The sequence below is a fragment of the Bubalus bubalis genome, chromosome 8, assembly GCF_019923935.1.
Source record: "Bubalus bubalis isolate 160015118507 breed Murrah chromosome 8, NDDB_SH_1, whole genome shotgun sequence".
NCBI lineage: Eukaryota > Metazoa > Chordata > Mammalia > Artiodactyla > Bovidae > Bubalus > Bubalus bubalis.
This window is the reverse complement of record NC_059164.1, coordinates 69,439,290-69,455,585: the sequence shown is the minus strand read 5'-3', so window position 1 is coordinate 69,455,585 and position 16,296 is coordinate 69,439,290. Positions and strand designations below refer to the sequence as shown.

The window sequence follows — 16,296 nt, the reverse complement described above, 5'->3', positions numbered from 1 at the left end:
ATTGAGTTCAGTTACAATGAAGCCTTATTAGTGGGGTCCCAAATGCATAGGCTCTTATAAAAAAGCATTTATACATCAGAAGAAGGAAAATTACTTGGCGCAGAGGATATGAGAATTACAGGAAAAGGGACATTTTCTTATAATGAGAAGCAGGAATCCGAAGGGTAAGATTTTAAGAAACACAAGTAGTGTTCAACGTTAATGGAACTAGTCTGTTTAACGCTTTAAGACATGACCTGAGGGACCTCCATGAAATTTTGCTAACCCAGTTAATTTCATGAAGTGAAATGTTACCAGTTCTCACCATTCTGAGAACTTTACATGTATTATCATTTAATCTTCTTGATAGCCCCATGGATTAGGTTTACTAAGTATTACTATTTCCATTTTTCAGGTGACGAAACTACGTTGGAGAAGTTAAGTAATTTGCCCAAGGTGACACAGCTGGTAAGTCGTATCTCAGATATTTGGACCTAGACAGTTCAACTCTGGGGTCCATGCTCTTAACGTCTGCACAGTACTGCATCCTGGAAGGACAGGTGTTCCACTTTCTTCCCATTTTACACACAGGTATTCCAGTGTTATCTGTTTTTTATAGTCTTTAGAGAGAACGCTCTTGGAAAAAACTATAAGACACATTTTTAAGTGATATTGGTGTCTAGGACTGCACCTCAGCATTGAGGTTCTAAGGAACAGTGTTGTTAACATGGTGGGTATTTAAAACCAAAAATCCGGCAGTTTGAATCGCGGTGCGACGAAGGAGTAGGCGGCGGGTTCTCGCTGGGTGTCTGACTAGTCCTTTCTCTGCCTTGCTTGTTTGAGCTTCAGCAGAATTCGAAATGGCTGGCGCTAAGGCTGGGAAGGACTCCGGAAAGGCCAAGACAAAGGCGGTTTCCCGCTCGCAGAGAGCCGGTTTGCAGTTCCCGGTGGGCCGTGTTCATCGACACCTGAAATCGAGGACGACTAGCCATGGACGTGTGGGCGCGACTGCCGCTGTGTACAGCGCAGCCATCCTGGAGTACCTCACCGCAGAGGTACTTGAATTGGCAGGAAATGCATCGAAAGACTTGAAGGTAAAACGTATTACCCCTCGTCACTTGCAACTTGCTATTCGTGGAGATGAAGAATTGGACTCTCTCAACAAGGCTACAATTGCTGGTGGTGGTGTCATTCCACACATCCACAAATCTCTGATTGGAAAGAAAGGACAACAGAAGACTGTCTAAAGGATGCCTGGATTCCTTATTATCTCAGGACTCTAAATACTCTAACAGCTGTCCAGTGTTGGTGATTCCAGTGGACTGTATCTCTGTGAAAAACACAATTTTGCCTTTTTGTAATTCTATTTGAGAAAGTTGGAAGTTTAATTAGCTTTCCAACCAACCAAATTTCTGCATTTGAGTCTTAACTATATTTAAGTGTTACTGTGGCTTCAAAGAAGCTATTGATTCTGAAGTAGTGGGTTTTGATTGAGTTGACTGTTTTTAAAAAACTGTTTGGATTTTAATTGTGATGCAGAAGTTATAGTAACAAACATTTGGTTTTGTACAGACATTATTTCCACTCTGGTGGATAAGCTCAATAAAGGTCATATCCCAAACTAGTTGTGTATAAAATTTGCTTGATTATAGTAGGAACAGCTTTGTTTTGAATAGGTATCTTACCTAGCAATAACTTAAGCACATTTCTTCCCTTGAAATTACTGTTAATTCTGTCTGTAGATCAACAAAGTTAAAAGGCCCAAGTATTTTTTTTTTAAATACTGTGTAATGAACTATTAAAAGATTTTAAAACTTCAAAAAATAAAAAACAAAAAACCAAAAATCCCATTGACAAACAGGGCAGCAGTTTTTGTCAGTTTAGTTCACAGCTAAACTGCAAGAGCCTAGAACAGCGCCTGGCACATGGCAGGCACTCAGAAATAATGTGTTGAACTTGTGGTTGAATTGAGATATGTAGCATCTTCTATACAGATGCCACAGAAATGTTTTGACATGGTTAAGATCCAGCTAGGGGGATATAGTTTCTTGGAAGAATTCAAATTGCTAAGTCCAACTTCCTATTTGTCTTATATTTTATATTAGAATCAGTCTGTAAGATGATCAAGGCAGTTTTATGATGTTAAGGAATGTCTCCAAAATCATACAATTTGCTAGAGGAGGAATAAGTAGCACTGGAACCGAGGTCTTCTCAGTTGACCTGATGCGGGTGTAATTGATGTCTGCTTAGCCCCATGAGCCCAAGTTCTAGTTGTTATGTTAATCACTTGATGACTTTTCATTTGTACATTGAGCCAGGACTTTCTCTCGGTTAAGTCACATGGACTGAATGACCAGACTTAGGTACTGATATGTCTCTTTTTTTTTTTTTTTTTTTTTATTTTATTTTTAAACTTTACATAACTGTATTAGTTTTGCCAAATATCAAAATGAATCCGCCACAGGTATACATGTGTTCCCCATCCTGAACCCTCCTCCCTCCTCCCTCCCCATTCCATCCCTCTGGGTCGTCCCAGTGCACCAGCCCCAAGCATCCAGTATCGTGCTTCGAACCTGGACTGGCAACTCATTTCATACATGATATTTTACATGTTTCAATGCCATTCTCCCAAATCTTCCCACCCTCTCCCTCTCCCACAGAGTCCATAAGACTGTTCTATACATCAGTGTCTCTTTTGCTGTCTCGTACACAGGGTTATTGTTACCATCTTTCTAAATTCCATATATATGCGTTAGTATACTGTATTGGTGTTTTTCTTTCTGGCTTACTTCACTCTGTATAATAGGCTCCAGTTTCATCCACCTCATTAGAACTGATTCAAATGTATTCTTTTTAATGGCTGAATAATACTCCACTGTGTCTCTTAATGCCTCTGAGTCTTAGTTTTCTCATATGGAGAAAGTGGGTAGTATGGTACTTGCCTCTGTCAGTCAGGTCCCGGTCAGGAGAGAAAATCACTCCAGACACTTATAAGAGAGGGCACTTTATATGGAGAATTGATTACCTGGGTGATGGAAAGGCTGTCAAGCCAAATAGGAGGGGGAGGCAAACCAGAAATTAGCTGCATTGGGAAGCCACTACCACCCCTTGTAGATGTCGGAGCAGGTAGAGGTACCAGCTCAGAAGCCAGGGTTGGTGGGAGCTGGACCCATGGAGAAGACCCAACTGCTCCTGGAGCCACTAATGCGTCAGAGCAAGAAAGGAGAAATTCCCCTTGATTCAACCCACTTCCTGCCCATCAGCCTTTACCACTGTCTCTTACTGGCTAAACCCAACTAGAAGCCCAGGAGTCTAAGAAACATGGCACAGAGCAGAGCAGGAAAAGGGTAGAGACTGGATCTGGAAGAGCAAACAGACTAGCAATCAGCTCAGGACCTCACGGAGCTGCTGTGAGATTTAAACGAGAGGTACGTAAAGTGTGTAGCACCGTGCCTGGCATGGAGCAGCGCCTAATGGAAGTTATCAATGTCATTATATATAATAATATATATTACAGGCTTGAACTAGGCATGAATAAAAAAAAAAAGACGTGGATTCTGCCACCAGCAGCAAGCAGTCTAGCAAGTAGCCCATTTTATAAGCCATGACAAATTCTCTGGGCCTCCAGAGTAAAATTTTGTATAGAGCATTATCCCACCATGATGGTTCAAGTGTCAACATCAGAGCCTGAATATTATCACCTCATGCACCAAGAATTATGGAGAAAAACAGGCTGATTCAGGCCTATAAATGTTTCCTTTCTTAGAATGCAAAGGCTTATTAAAATGCAAAATATTCTTATTGAGACACAAAATGATCTGTCAATAAAATAGGCATTGGCTCAGTAATCTTCGCTGATTAGAGAGTAAGTCAGTGAATGGACTGTTTACACAGCTGGCTGCTTGTCTGATTTAAAAGTATTTGATACTTTCCTAAAAAGGCAACGATGTTACTGTTAGAAGTTTATTTGAAAGAAGAGTTTTCTCAAATAGCACATGCTCCCCATACCACTGACATGGAACCTTGAATGAAGGGGTTCATGTCCTTGGTGATGAGCAGAGCCCATGGATGGTGCAATTTAGAGGCCAAGGAATCTTGTCTGTCCATCTCTTCCTCTTTATTCCAGGCCTTGGAGTCACAGAGTATCAGTGTTGGAACTCAGAAAACACATTAGCATGTTTCACAAAGGTGTAGAAAGCACTCTAAGAGCCTCAGTGCCAAGTACTGCCAATATTCATTGCTAGTAGAAAGATAAAGCAGAGGTTGAGATAGTGACGACCATTGCAAGGGGGCCCAACGCCACCAAGAAAGCATCTGATACTCCCTGCCTTCTCGTCCTGACTGCGTCTACTGGCAGACACGTAGAAAATAGGCTACGGGGAGATTTATACTCTGTGTTTGAAGTAATAATGCCACCTTAAATATAAGGCATCCTGGGGCATTTTCATTAGGGGGGAAGGCACCAGAACGCATGATCTGGGTCTTCCATACAATGACTAAATGAAATAACTGAGAGCTTTAAATTCATTTCTCAGTTCAGTTCAGTTCAGTCACTTAGTCGTGTCCGACTCTTTGCGACCCCATGAATTGCAGCACGCCAGGCCTCCCTGTCCATCACCAACTCCCGGAGTTCACTCAAACTAATGTCCATCGAGTCAGTGATGCCATCGAGCCATCTCATCCTTTGTCGTCCCCTTCTCCTCCTGCCCCCAATCCTTCCCAGCATCAGAGTCTTTTCCAATGAGCCAACTCTTCGCATGAGGTGGCCAAAGTACTGGAGTTTCAGCTTTACCATCAATCCTTCCAAAGAACACCCAGGACTGATCTTTAGAATGGACTGGTTTCATTTCTAAAAGAGCACAAATGAAAATACTGTTTTATACAGAGAAACAAAAGGAAAGCTGTAGTGATGTTCCCAAAATTACAGGTAAAATTGAGCTAGATTAATCACCTCTTTCCTGTACAGAGTGAATCGGCTCGACAACTAATGACCCAGAAGTCACCACAGGTTTAAGACAATGGAATGGCTTTACCATTCTCAGTGCTAATCAAAAACCTTTCAAAAAGGAGAGTTCCTGAACACAACAGATTTCATTCTGATATTGTTTCCTGGTTCTGTCTTTTTGGTCCCCAGTATAAATGATATCACCATTCCCATTAGTTAGGCATGAGGTACTGCCAATCCATAATTACAAATCCCCACCACCACTGCCAAGCCCCTCAGCCAGCACTCTGTTACACTGAGCTGTCAGGGAGTTTCATCTTCAAATTGTAATGGCATTATTTGCTTTATTTAGGCTTGGGTGATACAGGATGGATGCCCTTCTAGAAAAGTGTGTGCATTTAAGGTGGCAGAGCAAGAATGATTTATATGGGGAATAAGTCCTTAGTCTGTCAAAGACTTGGCAGAATCTTTCTGGGAAAACTAATTGCAGCCAGTTCCTTCCAGTGCTTGGAGATGAACTATCGGCAGTTCTGCCAGCCATCATAAGATACAATCTGCCAGCCATAAGAGGAGAGGAAGCCAGATTCCTCACCCTCAGCATTTGTACATGCCTGATAATCCTAAGTTTCTCATGAACCAATTATTCAAATTTGAAAGTCCCCTTGACAAACATTCACCATTTTCCTTTGATCGCTATGAAATCACATGACCTTTCTGAACCATGTAAGTTGCATACAAAAATCATTTGTACCCCACAGCCATGCTGATAGAGCTGCTGTGAGTGTCAGGGCTGTGATGCCCTTGAGTTCTCATAAAGGGTGGAGATGCAGGCTGCTAATTCAATGGGAAAGGTGAGGAAAGGTCTGCCCCTAACATGAGAGATGTTGTGCCTGAGTTCAGAGAGTTGACCTGTTCAGTGAATGTTCTCCCTGCTCTCCTTGTGGTTCCTTCTCCCCTGCCCCTCTCCCTGTTACCACCTCCATAATCAGAGAATTGTAGTGGACTCACTGCTCATCCAAAAGTGAGCAGCACTGATGTTACAGAAAGTGGTGCCATGTGGAGCACATCTGTCTATGAAACCCAGAGTCATCAGAACATCCTGGGTTCTCCCTGCAAGAGGCCCCAGTTCAATCCTGTTGGATCATTGAGGCCAGTAGTTTTCAATAGGGATAATTTTTCCTGCAAGGGAGATTTGACAATGGAGAAATTTTTGATCATCACAACTTGGGGTAGGGGACAGGGACCAGGGATGCCCTTAAACATCCTACTATTCATAGGACAGGCTCCCACAAGACACACTTTCCTGACACAAAGTGTCAGTAGTGTCAGGGTTGAAAAATTCTGATCTAGATCTTAATTGAGGTGTGTAGATGAGAGTTCAGGCAAGTGTCCCTCTCTTCCAATTGGCACAAGCCCCGCACAGGAGCTACACACTATTCAGGAGCTCTGTTTAGGCCCTGCATTTGCCTGATTCAGCAGATCACACTTTAATAATGTAATTCAATTCTTCCTCATTTTTTTAATGTTATTTGGGCCCTTTAATATAATTTGGCAAGCTATTATAGTTGTTACAGCTGCTAGTTTTGCCCTCAATACTGATTTCACTTATGACCTCAGCTGGAATAAGATTTAAAGTTTGAGATGATGTAAGTGAATAAGGATTATTAGATTTATTCGTATGGCAATTTAAATAAGAAACTGCCTGGCTTAGAATAAGTGGTAAATGAAAAATGCTAGTGATTTATAGACCTGTCCATTTTAAAGATTTATATGATGTGTGGGATGATTAAGTAAGAGACAGGCCTGATTATATGAAATATGTAATTTTTGTAAATGCAATATTGGAAGCAAGCTGCTAAACAGTGCTGCATAGCAACTCTCAGCTAAGCAATTTTTATGACACATTTATTGTAAACTGGGATGCAGAGTCATGTGCAATTTATCCACAGAGTCCTTGGTCTAACTCTTTTTAGCTAGATAGAATTGTGTTCATAGGGAATGCATCTAACTTCAACCCTGAAACACCAGTCACATCAGTTCAGTTCAGTTCAGTCACTCAGTCATGTCTGACTCTTTGTGACCCCATAGGTACCCCCAAATGGCAAGGCAGGCTAGCGAATTCAGACCTGACTCAGTGACTGCCTGGCCTGGGTGATTCTCTCTTTTGTAAGGAACTCGGCTACTCTGTTCCAGTAGAAGAAGTCAAACTTATGAAATGGAGTTTGTCACATTTTAGTGACACACTTCAGTGGAAATACTCATGACTCCAAAGTACTACAATCAGAAAGAGAAATGCAAGAGACTGTGGTATAGTTTCCTTTTGCCACTGTGACTCCTACTCTTAAACACAGTAGCACCCAGAACTCAGAGGTGATTCACCCACATCTCAGGTCACTTCCCCTTCCAGGAGCCCCAGGAGCCCCAGGAGTCCATGGAGAGAGTTGAGGCCCAGTGCTTTGTACACAGCTTCAAAGTCAGCCACAGGGTTGATGTGGAGCAATCAACAATGGATCGAGTCTTATCTCTCAGAAGTGGGGAATATGTAAGAAATATTACTAATATTTAAATTATTTTCACTGCTGCTTGGTACAAACAAAAAGCAAAATAAAGTCATCCACCTAGCCTAGGAGAACATAGGGTTCTGAGTAGCAGTCATATTTCTCCCACAGATTGACACTGGACCTTGGGTAAACTGTCTGCCTCTGTACACTCAGGGCTACAGCTTCTGTATCCACCACTCAAGGTGGGTATGAGGTGCTAAAGGGTTAATTGAAAGGAAACCACCACCACCACCACTACCCCCACCCCCGAGAAGCAAAGGGCACCCTACAAATGCAAATAGAGAAGGCGCTCAGAAGACAAAATGGAGGCCTAAGGGAAACAGGAAACACCTTCATTCAATAAACATCCATGGGGGCCCTTTGAGTAACCAAGAGCAACCCGGTGAGACTTGGGGGGAGTTCAGACCTGAGCTGGCCGTTATCTAAACTCTGCAGTGTTTACACAACAGATTAAGTCCTGAGGAGGAGTATAAATCATCTGGGGAGGAGGGAGGTGTGTGGTAGCAAAGTAGAAAACTTCACAGAAGAAGTAACATTGAAACTGGCTCTTGCGGAATCTAAAGGAATTAGATAAACAGAGAAGGGAGACTCCTGGTCCACACAGATGTGTGACCACGCTGGCTCTGAGACCACTGTAAGGAGGCGGAGAAAACGACCAACAGGCATTTGATTTGCTATCAGGAACTAGGAGCACATGGGTAATCAAGATTTGAAAAGGAGAGTGAAACAGTGTTCTACAGAAACTTCTAAAGCTGTCAGGGATCAGAAACTCTTCAATTCCAACCTCATACTGAAATTTAACATCCTTCATTAAATATGTGGAATTTAAAATAAATGTTAACTATATTCACACCATTCTTTCTCTGATATAATGTTTGTATCATTTACTTATCCTTTCAACTTTAAATGCAGCCACGGATTTTTTAAAGCTAATCAGAATTCCCTAATATGGTGATTTTAATAAGTATTTTTCTTTCATTTAAACACTAAATGTTTTGGTCCAGAATTCTGATAAACTGCTTATTATTTCTGAAAAACTTATGTTGCCCGTCTTGATAAAATGTGATGGCATAAAGAAAGACAGGATCTTATTTACGCCAAATGAATTGATAATTAAAAAAAAATTTTTTTTAATGTATCTAATCTTTTAGCTCTGGATTTCTCCAAGATAGGAAAATAACAACAAAAGGAACCCAGGCTATCAAATTATGGCTATCTTCACTCAGATAAGAGAAGTGTTCTTAGTTGCTATCTGGAGAGACTGTCACAGAGGAAAAAGTATAGGTCAAGAGAAAGAAAAGCAAATTAAATAGTAAGATGCATTTGTTTGTTGGAACTTTATCACCACCCCTTTTTCAAAGCCTATTTATTCAACAAAGGTAGGTTTTAGATTTATTTCCTAATTACCACATTAACAGATTCCTGCACATTTTCCTGATCAGTTTTATGAGTTGATGAATAAGGCAATCATGGTTTGGGAAAGCTTTCTTATACCACTTGATATTGATGTCGTCTATAAAAAGACGGCCAACTGAGCACCTGATATCCAGTAAAGTCAGATTCAAAAATTGCAGTCTTGGGAAGATAATGGAATGACCGTGACCTTAAGTACTAGAGCCAAATAGCAACTGTCAACTCCTGATAGCAGTATTTGACCTCAGAGGCAGGTGACAGAAACTAACCTGAAACAGCCATTTTCTCAAATTCTGTTAAGGGTAATAAACCATGTTGGGGGGAAAATCACCCACCTGAGTAGTGAAGCCTCTTATAATCAATGACTTAGAAACAGGTACCATGATGTGGATGGAAAATATCAGGTGCTAAGGCATTCTGGGAGTTTGCTGCTTCAGATCAAGTGCTTACTAAATTTTGGCAGAGTTTTTGCCTTTGGTGGTTAAGAATGTTTTGCATTCTTTTGTTTTAGTTTTTCTCAAGGAAAATGTCAGCATGCATTAAAGTAAAGAAGACAGGATTAAATATCCCTCCCTCCCCATCATGGAGCTTCAGTAATTACTAACTCAGAGCTATTTTATTTCATCTATAGTCAGACATCATATCATTTCATCAACAAATTTTAAATAAATATTATACTTATGTGCATATCTCTAAAATATTTAAGTACACATTTCTAAAAATAAACTTAAAAAAACCCACAAATCCAAAACCATTATCACCACTAAAACATTAACAGTAGTTATTTAATTTCATCAAATATCCACTCAGTGTTCATTTTTCCCAGTTGTCTCCTAAATGCTTTTTACAGTTTGTTTGAATTGTCCAAATAAGGTCCATATGTTGCAGTTGGTTGTCATGACTCGTATCTTCTTTAGTCTATAAGTCCTTGTCTCCCCACTTTAATTTTCCTGGCCATTCACTTCTTGAAGACACAGAGTCATCTGTCCTAGAGTTTCCCACATTCTGGTTTTGCCCTCTGTACCCTATTATTTTCTGAGCAGTGGTGGTAGATTGAGCCTGATTAGATTCAGGTTTGATTTTTTGACAAGACCACTTTATTAGAGGTGTCATGCACTTCCATCAGAATCGTCATGGTATCTGGTTGTCTTTTTCTGTGATATTAGTGGCCACTGATGATCGATGGTCTCTGTTAATATAGTGTGTTTAGAGCAGGGGTCCCCAACCTCTGAGATCTAATGCCTGATGATCTGAGGTGGAGCTGATGTAATACTAATAGAAATAAAGTGCACAATAAATGTAATACATTTGAATCATCTGGAAACCATCCCCACCCCCCAACCCCAGCCTGTGGAAAATTTGTCTTCCATGAAACTGGTCCCTGGTGCCAAAAAGGTTGGGGACCACTGGTCTAGAGAAAAGTACTGAACCAAAATACTCAGAAAGTTTTGTTTAAAAAATAATAATAATAATTGTACTCTGTGCCAGACACTGTGTTTTGCAGCAGGTGCTGGGGGAGAATTGGAACCTCATCAGTCTTCCTCCAAAGCCCATTCTCTTAGCTACCACAGAAACAAATCACATGAGCTACAAAAGGAGAAGCCCTTGCACCTTAGGTGGTATAAATAATTGAAAGAAATGGAGGTGAAACTGCAGCCAAAAATTGGTTGAATCTTTAAAAATGCAGTATACATTTATTCCTTTAAAAACAGATCAAAGTACCAAGTAACTTTATTAACTGGCAAGCACAATCATTGAAAGGGTATATCATCAGATAGTGGATGAGAGTTCAGCTACAGTCACAGTGTCATCTTGGTACCACCACAAAAGAGGCAGAGAGGTTTTGGGCAGCCTGCCTTGAATAGGGCTGAAATAGCAGTTTGAATGTCACCAAGATGACTAGATACTATGATACGCTTTTTAAAGTCAGCTCCACCCTTTACACAAATCAACTTAGAGTTATGTTACCCACTCTCAGTGTGCAAGGATTGCCAAAATTAGAGTCATTTCATTAATCTCCCATGCCAGGGAGAGGTGGCTATATATCACTCCAGGTTACACTGACAGGAAGACAATAACATTACATTTCCATGGTGCATCAAATAGCATTTCTCTCAATTCATTTGCTATCACAGTCTCTATAAAAAAGCCTTATAACTAAGATCTGTCTCTGTCTTAGTCTTCAACAAGACTGGCTTCAGGATAAACATTTTATTTTTTAATATAAAGGAAGAAAAGTATGGAAGCTAAACTTCAAATAACATCTATAAACAAATAAATATATTAATATATATTTCAAGTTCTTGTCTCATTCCCACTAGGGAGAAAGAAGTGGGTGGGGGGAAGGAAGGAAGAGGAGGTGAGGGAGGGAGGAAGGCTTAAACTTACAATAACTAGGATTCTGGCTTTTTTTTTTTTTTTTTGCAGTATTTAGGAAATGTAAATAAGTAAAAGCAAAGCTAGGTAACACGATACAAAGCCTTGCTTTATCATTTCAATGCATTTTTGAAAATAAAATGACCAAGCAAATTCAAAATTCCTTCCTATGTTTTCATTTCTTACAGCTTACATGAAGTCAGCAGTACTCTTGTTAACGATTCTAATTCTAGACCTGGTAATTTACAAACTATAATGGAGTGCCCCCAAATTCCCCAATATATTAACAAGAAACTATCATGGTAGAGATTTCTGTAAACTGTTCCCTGAAACAGTATTCCTAAAAACAGTTATTCTTAAAAGCAATTTTAAATCAATCATATTTGATAGAAGGATCGTTTTTTAATAGAGTAAGGCATGATTACAAATAGGAACGGTATCTCAAAGAATGCATCCTAAAAAAAAAAAAAATCAGAACAAGAGACCAATGTCACGGGCTTGTGCTATCCCCATTTTACTGTTGTTTCTACAGCCCAGAAGTCCACATATTTGGTTCTCTCATCTCACGTAACTCATTATGCTACCAGGTGTTTCTGTAACAACCTATTAAATGTTACTCCTTGCCAACAGTTCTGCTGCTCTGTTAGCCGACTTTTGTGTCTGAACCCCAAGAATCATTTTATCTCACAAGATTGTGAACATACATTTCGGTAACATTAAATATCTCTTAATTGTGCGCTGAAGAAACCATTCAGGGAGTAAAGGGCTTGCAAACACAACACACAAGAAAACAAAGCCCAGCTGCTTCAGGACCTGGAGCCGACACCAGCCCGGGCAGACAAAGGAAGAGAGAAGCTCCCCAGGCGCAGGGCGGGCCTAGCGCATGCGCTGTGCTAGCGGGATCAGGCGGCGCCCGGCAACGAAGCTGAAACAGCACTGCCCGGACGCAGTCAGCCCGACCGGGGTATGAGTGCTGTCCTGCTACTCACTAACCGTAATTTGAAGCAAGTGCCATAATTTCTCTTAGTCTCAGAATCCACCGGTAGAGTTATTATGAGACTAAAGAGAAACACGTGCATAGCTTCTTGGTATGTGGTAGATGCTCAATAAATGGTATTCGTTATTACCACACACCTTCATAGCTCTAATCATCATTCCAAATATGTAAGGGACATCACCGTGCAACATCGTGTCCCTAGACTGATCATGTAGAAACGTAAATTGAAAGACAAGTTTAAATAATACCCATCCCTCTTTTAGAATTTAGGACGTCTGAAAATGAACTTGTCTGAGTGGGTTGCCTCCTCTTGTGCTTTATCTTGCCTGTGTTCACTGCTCCTCTCTTCTGTTCAAACAGGAACAGAAATTCAAACCTGTGGGTGTGCTAAAAGAGCATAGGTCTTTAAAAAGCAGCATGAAGTGAATGGAATCACCAAACTGTTTAGCAGCCAAAAAAAAGTCTATATATAGAGCCCGGAACTCAGAGCTTCCCAGTATTTCATTCTAGCCTTAACATTCTGAATTAATCAAATCATCTTCAATCCACACTTCAGAGGCAGACACAGAAGCCAAAGATAATGCTTCCCACATATCATCCACTTTGCAATGTTGTTCAAATATTGATGAGTGTCCAACTCACTGTGTCAATATAACGATATTTATTATAGGCCACCTCTGAAAGCTAAATTTGACCCCAGGGTGAGGGGTGGGGAGAGGAAGGGTCAAAGACAGATATTTTCTGTACACATTTCCTTTCTGAAGCTATATGGGACAATCAAATAATAACACAGATTATTCATTTTACTTTTTTTCCTCCCCAGAAAAGGAAATGTCTGGGCTTATAGAAGCCTATCTACGAATTGACCTAACCCGAAGACAGAAAAAAAAAACCAAAACCTAAGAAAATTAAAATACAACAGTACATTCCATTGCTTCTCCAGATCCAAAAATACACACACACATTTAGCTAGCCCCCAAAAAAAGAAAGGAAAAAAAAAAAAAACTTAACCTATAGCAAAGAAAGGTATTTTGCTGGGAAAATTCTACCTCAATGAGGATAATGGTCAGGCATTTTCTCTATCTTGCTATTCCTTAAATATGAGCCTGCCAAATTCTATCCTTACCCAGTTGCAGTTACTCCAAGAATACCACACTCACACACACACACACCTCCCTGGACAGGTCTAGTCTTAGCTGGATCCTTAATAGAAGGAGTCATGTATCCTACAACCTTCACAGGAAGACTGACAACAAGGACCTGTATTTATGCTTGGTGAGGCTGGCATGGGATAAAAGAGGAAACAGCTAGGTGCAGATGATCTGGTAGGCTCAGAAACATATTTGTAATTAACACAAGATTAAGTGTTAGTAGTTTACATTTGGAGAGGAGGTGGGTAGCGGGGTGAAAGTGATCACAAGACATCGGAAAGTTCAGGAAATGTAAAACAGACCGGGAAGCACAGGCCCCTTTCAAAATACTAGCATTCTCCTCCTCTGCTCTGTCCAGGGGTTCAACCAGCCTCCACCGCATACAGTACTTAAGAACCACCGGATGTAGCTAAAAGAACCACAGGGATGTTGCAGCATCTTCCCATGGGCTCTTCGGTTGCTGAGGTAAGTGCCTGGAGTGGTTGTTACCTCAGGGAAATCTACCTAAGTGGGCCTAGGAGGTAAGTCACCACCTCCTGCACCCAGCCCTAAGCTCATCGATCCTTTAGCTGTTAGTTCTGAACCAAGTTGGCCTCTTCAGCCTTTCTGTAAAGAGCCCCTGAAGGTTCTCACAGCACATCCCCAATAGCCCATCACTTGCCACATCCAAGCTTAGTCCAGGGGCCTTAGGAAGCCCTGGGTCCTCTGGTCAGGACCAGCCTCACTAGACATCTGTCCAAGTATGATTTTAAGACAGTGTGAGTAGTTTCTTCCCCAACCTTCAGTGCACCTCACTCATCTTCCCAGGCTAAATGCTTCAGAAAGTCTTACCTTTGAATTGCTCTGTCCAAAAGCTTCCTTTAAAAATGCAAATACATTAAGGCAAATTTTTATAAAGCACTTTAGCTAAGTTGGTTCTCTGAAGGAATGGGAAGATGGGGGAGAAGGAAGAAGAAAAACTACTTAGAGAAGGGTGATCTAAGTGGGGCACCCAAAAGAGGCTCCAGGCAACCCAGGAGCACAGGGAGCTTTGGGAGCTCAAAGAGTGAATTCAGGTGAAAAGTGATAAATAGGAAATGCAAGTGTCAGAATCGGGGCAGACAGGGACGGTCACATTTCTCCTCATCTCTTTGTTTTGTTGTTGTTTAGTCGCTGAGTCGTGTAAACTTAGTGACTAAAGACTGTAGCCTGCCAAGCTCCTCTGTCCATGGGATTTCCCGGGCAAGAATACTGGAATACCGGAATACTGCAGTGGGTTGCTATTTCCTTCTCCAGGAGATCTTCCCGACCCAGGGATAGAACCCACATCAACTGCATTGGCAGGTGGATTCTTTACCGCTGAGTCACCAGGGAAGCCTGTCTTCCTTTTGCTACTGCTACTGCTAAGTCGCTTCAGTCGTGTCCGACTCTGTGCGAACCCATAGACGGCAGCCCACCAGGCTCCCCCGTCCCTGGGATTCTCCAGGCAAGAACACTGGAGTGGGTTGCCATTTCCTTCTCCAATGCATGAAAGGGAAAAGTGAAAGGGAAGTCGCTCAGTCGTGTCTAACTCTTTGCGACCCCATGGTCTGCAGCCTACCAGGCTCCTCCGTCCATGGGATTTTCCAGGCAAGAGTACTGGAGTAGGGTGCCATTGCCTTCTCCATTGGGGTGCCATTGTCTTCCTTTTAGGCCTTAGCTAAAGTCCAGAAGGTTCTGGGATAGGCTGAGCAAACCTCTAATAGAAAGTCTCCTTTTCCCCACAAACTGGTCTGTTTGTGGGAAAACTTTCACTATTCATAAATTAAGTTTTATTGGAATATAGTCTAATTTTTTTTACATATTGTCTATGGTGATTTTCTGTTCTCAAAACCTAAAATATTTACTGTCTAGCCCTTTAAAGGGTTTTGGATCCCTGATCTATTTCGTGTTGATCTATGTTGTGCTTCAGGGCATGAGCTCTGAGGCCAAGTGGTCCAGGTGGATGCACTGGCACTGATTAATTTCTCAGGTGAGTCATTTACTTTCCATAGCTGAAAAATGGGGACCAGTTCTTCTAGAGTGAGGGTAAGAACTAAACTAAGTGCTTAGCTCAGGGTCTGGTGTATAGTAAAAAATTCAATAAATGTTAGCTATTTTTGTTTTAATGTGATTCGACAGTGGCACATTATAGTATTCTTCCCTGATCTCCCTGACCTCCATTTCAGGTTAGAATATATATCTTGTTCTGGAAAAATACTGTGGAAAGTCATCCAACTCGATATAGCACCACTACCAAAAGATTTCAGGAAAAGCAATCGAATAGCAGGAGTTAACAATCGCTTTGCACCAACAACTAGCCCCTGGAAATTCAACCTTCTACTTATTTCCCATGACTTAAGTAAAAGCAAGTAAATCATCCTGTAACCACTTTAACAGATAAAGTTAAGGCAGAGAAGTAATATGACTCACGATAATTCTAACAAAGTTACACCAACTCAGGCAACATGAGCTGAAGTGAATCATTGCTTAAAGAGCTCTCTCCTTTTGGCAAAAGCAACCAGCTGGAAGTTAAGGACCTCAGGGTAGAAGCTCATTGCTTCAATTCAAGAATTTCCAGTTTTTAAGATGCTCATTAGTGTCATCTGAGCCATATATGAAGGATTAAATGAAAAAACAAACATTGGAAGGAACATAGTTGAGAGTTCTTGCAGGTAACAAGGAAGCAGGAGAATTGTTGAGGGGGTGAAACCAAGAGTCAGACCCTGGTGCGGGCGGCTGGGTTACACTGCCCTTGCCAGACACTGACCTTGTTCAGTTCAGTTCAGTCGCTCAGTCGTGTCCGACTCTTTGCGACCCCATGAATCGCAGCACGCCAGGCCTCCCTGTCCATCACCAACTTCCAGAGTTCACTCA

At 41.3% G+C, this 16,296-nt stretch overlaps 1 protein-coding gene across 1 annotated transcript; it reads left to right on the top strand.

The window, feature by feature from the left end:
- Window positions 1-731: 731 nt before the first annotated feature.
- Window positions 732-1,603, top strand: LOC102400686 (histone H2A.Z). The gene has a single exon (XM_006066045.4). The coding sequence runs from the start codon at window positions 840-842 to the stop codon at window positions 1,224-1,226; it is 387 nt and encodes a 128-aa protein (XP_006066107.2). The 5' UTR covers window positions 732-839; the 3' UTR covers window positions 1,227-1,603.
- Window positions 1,604-16,296: the final 14,693 nt, after the last annotated feature.